General features: G+C 50.8%; 1 protein-coding gene across 1 annotated transcript; it reads right to left on the bottom strand.

The window, feature by feature from the left end:
* Window positions 1–44: 44 nt before the first annotated feature.
* Window positions 45–3,889, bottom strand: PGLYRP1 (peptidoglycan recognition protein 1). The gene is made up of 3 exons (XM_055246932.2): window positions 3,603–3,889; window positions 331–452; window positions 45–226 (listed from the first exon to the last, which is right to left on the bottom strand). Exons 1-3 carry the CDS (start codon window positions 3,887–3,889, stop codon window positions 45–47), a joined length of 591 nt encoding a protein of 196 aa, XP_055102907.1.
* Window positions 3,890–7,376: the final 3,487 nt, after the last annotated feature.

Raw genomic sequence — 7,376 nt, 5'->3', positions numbered from 1 at the left:
TTCGGCCATGGGAGGAGAGGAATGGGGTGCGGATCAGCAGGGCCTCAGGGGGAGCGGTAGTGTGGCCAATTCTGGATGAGGTTGTAGAGCTGGTTGCCTGGAGAGAGTGTACGCTGCACATCCCGGTGTCCTTTGAGCACATAGTTGGACCTCAGGGCTCCCTGAGCCACACCGCAGGCCAATAGACTCTGGGCTGCCCGGATGGCCTGGGGTGGGGGCACCCGATCTGGAGGAGGCAGAGGTAGGAGTTAGGCAGGGGCTTCCCCGAAGGGCAGTGATGTGTAGGGCTCCGTGTCAGCCCCCATCCCGACTGGCTGGACAGTCACTCACCCATGTAGTTTCCCATGAAGCTGATGCCAATGGACATGGGGTTCCATAAGTGACCTGAGTGGGCACCCATGAAGTTCCAGCCACGGCCCTCGTATACGAGCCCGTCTTCTCCAATCAGGAAGCTGCATGGGGAGGTCGGGGGGCTTGATGAGTGAGGGAGGGTTTCCCGAGGAGGACTCCTCCTCCTTCCTCCACTCACCCTGTCTCTGTTCCTGCCATGGTGCACACAACTTCCCCAGCATGCTTCTCACCCATTAATTTCCCACGATAGTAACAATGACTGTGGTCATTTATTGGGCCCCTGCCATGCGCCAGGCACAGCTCTGCATACACCTTTTTTTCATCCTCAGCAACCCTGTGAGTCACTACCATCCCCGTTTTATATAGACAGAATCAGAGCGGTAGAATAACCTGCCCCGGGGTCACACAGCCCGTCTGAGGCACAGCTGGGGTTTTTAACCAGGCCTCCGTGGTCCCCACCCACGTGATCTTGTGCCTTGCTCTCTCCTGCCTCCGTAGAGGATTTGTGGAAGTCTTGTTTTACTGAATCCTTGCAGGACAGCCCTCTGAGGCAGGGACTTTTTTTTTTTTTTTGAGATGGAGTTTCACTCTTGTTGCCCAGGCTGGAGTGCAGTGGCGTGATCTCAGCTCACCGCAACCTCTGCCTCCTGGGTTCAAGCGATTCTCGTGCCTCAGCCTCCTGAGTACCAGGGATTATAAGCATGCGCCACCACACTCGGCTAATTTTTGTATTATTAGTAGAGATGGGGTTTCACCATGTTGGCCAGGCTGGTCTCGAACTCCCGGCCTCAGGTGATCTGCCCGCCTTTGGCCTCCCAAAGTGCTGGGATTACAGTCATGAGTCATAGTGCCCGGCCGAGGCAAGGACTCTTATCATCCTCATCTTAAGCAGAGAGAGAGCAGAGACTCAGAAAGTGGCATAATTTGTACAAGCTCCTCAGAGCCCCCTGCCTCTCAGAACTCTGCCCTTGCCCCAGCTTGCTTCCTGCCCTCGGGGTCCACTGCGGGACAGGATCAGAAACTCAAAGTTGGGGTCATAACCAGATACCAACCCTGGAGCCCCAGCACCTGCCTCTTTGAGGTTTCCAAGCCTGGCAGCAGATCCTTAAGGCTGATTCATTCAGCACATCTGATTGAGCGTGTCTGACTTGGCAAATGGGAATGAACTAGAAGATCAGTGCCTTGGAGCTGCAGTATGTGCCAACTCAGCCCTCGCACTCACAGTGTCATTAATGACGCACAGAATGTCGGAACTTCCGAATCTCGAGACCTGAATCTGCTGCTTAGGAAGCCAGCTCCCAGAATCTGGCCCCAGTGATGCTGGCTGCTGGGACTGGCTGGTTGTGGCCCTGCCATATTCCTGGAGCCTGGCATGATGGTGGTGGGGTCAGGGGTGGTTGGTTCTCCCTGGTCATTTGTTGCATGAATACAGCTCATTTAAACCTCAGTCACCATCGCCAAGCGGGTACAGTCAAAAGCCCCATTTACAGGTGAAGAAATGAGGCTGAGAGAGAGAACGTGACGTGACATGGAAAGGTGATTCAGAACGTTAGAACCAGATTCTTTTTTTTTTTTTTTTTTTTTTTTTTTGAGACAGAGTCTCGCTCTGTCGCCCGGGCTGGAGTGCAGTGGCGCAATCTCGGCTCACTGCAAGCTCCGCCTCCCGTAGAACCAGATTCTGAATCCTAAAAGCTGAGGGCCAGACAGCGGCCGCTTCTGTATGTGGTGATGTGGACCCGAGGCTCCGGCCTTCGTGACCTCATGGAACACTTAGAATCGGAGCACCTGAGTCTTGGAAACAAAACGTTGAAGTTGGAGTCTTTGATAAAATCTTCAACTGGAAGGGCTGGGAATACCTTTGGAAACTTCTAGACTTCTCTGGGTGGGTTTTTTTTTGCGTGTGTGTGTGAGTGAGACATAGCCTTAGGAGGTCCTGAGAACATGCCCTCTGGGTGGGGTCTATTGAAGGGGCTCTGGGGACCTGCGTGTTCCTCCAGTAGGCTCTGCAGGGGATTCTGATGCTTACCTGGGTTGAGAGCCTGCAGGATTCAAACGTTCCCTCCCTGTGGAAACCCTCAGGCTGGACTGCAGCCCGTTATAAGGAGGAGGTAGCTGGTAGGCATGGCCTGGGACCTGCTTCAGCTGGCACCCCTTAGAGTCTGTTCTCCCCATGGCAGCCAGAGGGAGTCTCTTGTACCTACACTAGCCCTGGTCCGTGGTCTGCGGGCGGAAGCCTCCCACGGCTCTCATCTCGGAGTAAAAGCTGCAGTCCTCACTGTGGTCCACAAGGCCCTGCCTGGTGCGGCCCTTTCCTCATTTCATTCCGCTCCCCCGGATATGTTCAGCCACCCTGTCCTTCCCACAGGATCCCCCACCCCCAAATCAACCCCGTTGGCTTTGCCCCCAGCACCCCCTGCCGCCTGCACTCCTCTGTCTGCTCCCCCATCCCAGAGCCAAGGCGGCCACTCTCAGGGAGGCCTTCCCTTGCCCCACCCTTCCAAGGAGCCTGTGTGGGTCTGGTCCCAGCCTGAGGTCACCCTCCCTCACCTCTTTCCTTTTATCCATCCCTCTGTCACCGTCCGAATTCGCCTGTGGCCTTGGCTTGTTTCTCCCTGCTGGTCTTTCAACCCCAGGAAGCTAGAGTGGTGCCATTCTCCATGCCACATCTGGCACACTGCCTGGCACATAGTAGGTGCCTAATGGCAATAGCCCATGGCTTTGCGGGCCCCCGTGTGCCAGGCAGTTCCTAGGTGCTTTGCCTGTATTGGCTCATCTAAGGAGCAGATGGGCCGCGACCCCGCTGACTTTGCCGAGGAGGAAGCTGAAGCCGGGAGGACCCGCCCCAGGCCTCAGCCAGCAATAAGCTGAGCTGACTGACCCTGGAACCCAGCTCCGCACTGGGTCAGCCTGCTTTTCCGCCTCCTAACAAAGGCACCAGGCATCAGGAAGGGGCGCCTTCATAAGGCGTCGCGGACACCTTGGTGTGCGTTAGGCAAAGGCTGCCCCTTCTTCCCGGGAGGGGCTTAGATTTCAGCCCATGCCCCCTCCTCACGCATCTTTGTGCTGTGAGCACCTGCCCCGGCCCACGTGGTGACCCGAGGAAGAAATGACCTTGTGAGGTTCAGTAAGCTGCTCAGGGTGTCAGCCAGGTGGCCTCAGCACCGGGCCTAGAACCGGTCCCGCTGGCGGGCACTTGCACACCTTTGCCGCTGGGGTCCCCAGTCCAGCCCGCGCCTTCCCGCCACACTCACTTGTAGCCCACGTCGCACCAGCCCTGTGTCTTCATGTGGTAGTGCTGCACATTCCGGGCCTGCTGCTGGCACGAGGCTGGGGTGTCGCAGCTGCTGCCCGCCGTGTGCGACACCACCACATAGCGTAAGGGCAGGCTCAGGCGCTGGGCGCACTGTGATGCCAGGGCCCTCCACTCGTTCCGGGGCACTATGGGGCTGCAGCAGGCCGGGTCTTCTGTCTCCTGAGCCGCTCCGAGTCGAAGGAGGCCGAGGAAAGCCCAGGCAAGCAGCGCGCAGCGGCGGGACATAGCGGCAGGGCGGCAGGGCGGCAGGGGCGGGGAGACCGCTAGGAGCGCCCGGTGGAGGGGCCGCCTTTATCTCCTGGGGGATTCCGGGAGTGGCCTGGAAAGTCTTGCTTCACACCCTGCTGGGACTTCCTGCTGGCCCAGCAGACCCCAGACTCAGCTTCCTTCTCTGGCTGGGCCAGGGCGGGATGCACTGTGGTTGGGGTCTGGGTCACTCCCATGGCAATGACAGGCCCCCTCGCTCAGCAGGGAGGGTCGCACAGGCCCCTGGGCGCTTCGCCCCGCCGTTTCTGGAAGACCCGGGGCCGGGATCCCGGTCCTGCTTGTCTCTCCTCTCAGTGGAACATTGAACAACTCAACAGGAACTTACATCGCAGAGGCCCGGGGCATTGGCACATCTTTTCCCCGCAAGGACTGAGGTAACAAAGGTGCCCATTTTAAAAACACTTCCTTCTCCCAGGTCCAAGCCTGATGCCATTTACCCTTGCAGCAAACTCAAGAGGTGAGTATCTGGAAGCCCATTTTACAGTGGAGTAAACTGAGGTTGGGAGCAGGGAAGTCACGGGCTGAGACACCGGAGGCACCAGAGCCCCACGTCTAGAGCCAGGCTGCCTGCGTGTGAATCTTGGATACGCAGTGTGTGAGAGCCTGCAAGTGGATTTTAAAAATGTGTATTTAAAAAAATTATTTTAATTTTATATTTTATAAATAGTATTTTACTTTTTTTGTTTGTTTGTTTGAGATGGAGTTTTGCTCTTGTCACCCAGGCTGGAGTGCAATGGTGCGATCTTGGGCGACTGCAACCTCTCCCTCCTGGCTTCAAGTGATTCCCCTGCCTCAGCCTCCTAAGTAGCTGGGATTACAAGTGCACACCACCACCCAGCTAATCCCTCCTGAGTAGCTGGGATTACAAGCGCACACCACCACCCAGCTAAAAATTAGCCCAGCTAATTTTTATATTTTTGGTAGAGACGGGGTTTTGCCATGTTGGCCTGGCTGGTCTCGAACTCCTGACCTCAGGTGAGCCACCTGCCAGTGTTCCAGAGTGCTGGGATTACTATAGGCATGAGCCACCGCGCCTGACCAGTGTGGTGTGTTTTAATCTTCCATGTCCTGCATTCTCACATACATTGTACTCATGCTGTTACTGAACTGTGCACCAGGCATCTGTAGCACTTTTCAGAAATTATCATATACTCACGACAAGCTTGCAAGATGCATGTTATTATTAACCCCTCTTACAGTTGATGGAACTGAGGCCCGGGGAGATGATCACATACAGGAGGTGGTGAAGCCAGGGTTTGGCTACAGGCTTTCTGCCTGCAGAGTTATAAACCGTATTCTCCTCCCTACAAACTTATATAAGGACATTAAAAAAAAAAAATCAAAACCATGTGCATCAATTTACCTTTTGTCACCTAATATTTCATGGGCATCTCGCCAGGGCAGTACATCTAATTCTAATTTATTCTTTATAATAGTTGCACAATATGCTATAGTATCAGTTCAGCATTGTAGATCTTTTAGTTTTTGAAGGTTTTGCAGTATTTTCCCCACACTACGCAAAATATTTTCAGACATATATCCCTATGTGCTGGTGCATTTATAAGTAAATTATAAACACAGAGTTATTAGGTAAATGAGTATACATATTTAATTAATACTACCAGATTGTTTTCCCCAAGAAGCTATTAATAATTCATATTTTTCACCAGTAATGTTTTGGAGCCTCCTCACCCTGACCCCAGAAGTGGGTGTTATCACTTTTTTTTTTTTTTTTTTTGAGTCAGAGTCTCGCTCTGTCACTCAGGCTGGAATGCAGTGGCACGATCTTGTCTCACTGCAACCTCCACCTCCTGGGTTCAAGCCATTCTCCTGCCTCAGCCTCCCAAGTAGCTGGGATTACAGGCGTGTGCCACCACACCTGGCTAACTTTTGTATTTGTAGTAGAAACGGAGTTTCGCCATGTTGGCCAAGCTGATCTCGAACTTCTGAGCTCAGGTGATCCACCCACCTCAGCCTCCCAAAGTGCTGGGATTACAGGCATGACGCACCTTGCCTGGCCAGTGTTATCACTTCTTAAATTTATAAGTATAAAGTGACAGCTCCTTTGGCATTTTTATACCCACTCAGGAGACTGGGTATTTTTCTGTATTTGCTGTCTATATTTGGGCTTGCTCTTTTGTCAGTTACCTATTCATATCCATTGCCCATTAAAAAAAAATTGGGTTGTTTGCCTTTTTGTTATTTGCAAAATGAACAAAAGAATCCCATAATTGGGATTTTTGAGTTCTTGGGTGTGTACATTTTGTGTATTTCAGTTTTTTTTTAGAAGCATTAAAGAATAATGTAATATAAAAAGTGTATAAACACATTTTTTATAGAGTTGATAGACTTAGAGTAGTGAGCTTATGAATTTTCACGAAGTGAATGCACCTGTGTATCCAGTGCCTGGATTAAGAAGTAGAGCTACACTTAAAATTTTAATAGGAATTGGTAAATACAATACCGAAAAGATTTTAGTATTTACTTTTCCCACAATGTGATCAGTTTTTAAATGTTTTACTAATCCAAAGAACAAGATCTCATTATTGCTTTATTTGCATTTCCTTGAACATTAGACAGGTGATTATCTTTTTACATATTTATGGCTATCAGCATCCATCTTCAAACTGTCTGTTCATCTCTTCTGATCATTTTCTTGTTGAGTTGTATATGGGGGATATTAACCCTACGTCTTATCGAATGTGCTGCAAAGCTTTTCCTCTAATCTGTTAAAAAATATCTAGATTTTTCTTTTATGGTTTCTATGTTTCCTGTCTTAAGAGGGACTTTTCACACTAAGATTGTAAAACTTTTTCTATTTAAAAAAGATTATTTTGTGTTTTACTTTTAGATCTTTACCTCGGCTAAAATGTATACTTGCATGTGGTGTGAGGTAGGGGTCTGACCTTGTTTCCAGATGGCTAGCCGTTTGCCCAGGTTCTATTTATTATATAGGTAGACCTGGTTTTAAATTTCCATTCTGCCCGTTATTAGCTGCATGATCTTGGGCAATTGGATAGCGATTGACACAGTCGACCACTTCCTCCTTCTCAAAATACTTATTTCCCTTAGCTTTTGTGATGTAAGACTGCCTTGATTTTCCTTCTGCTTCTCTGGCTGGTCTTTTTTTCTCTCTCTCTTTTTTTCAGAATAATTCTTCCCTCCTGGACCCTCACACCATATATTTTGTGCTGAGTGATCTTATCCACATAATGGCTTCAGCCACAGTCAAAATACAGAGGATTCCTGAATTTCAATGTCTAGTCCGGAGCTCTCAGTTGAGTTCTGGATCTGTGTATCCACCTGGCCACTTGACGCCTCCACTTGGATGTCCCACAGGCACCTCCAATGCAAAATGACTCATGACCTTCTCCTCCACATCAGCACTCTCGCAGGAGTTCCTGTCTAAGGGAATGGTATCACCATCTTCCCATTACAAAAGCCA

The sequence above is a fragment of the Symphalangus syndactylus genome, chromosome 17, assembly GCF_028878055.3.
Source record: "Symphalangus syndactylus isolate Jambi chromosome 17, NHGRI_mSymSyn1-v2.1_pri, whole genome shotgun sequence".
NCBI classification, from domain to species: domain Eukaryota; kingdom Metazoa; phylum Chordata; class Mammalia; order Primates; family Hylobatidae; genus Symphalangus; species Symphalangus syndactylus.
This window is presented reverse-complemented; position numbering and strand designations above follow the sequence as displayed.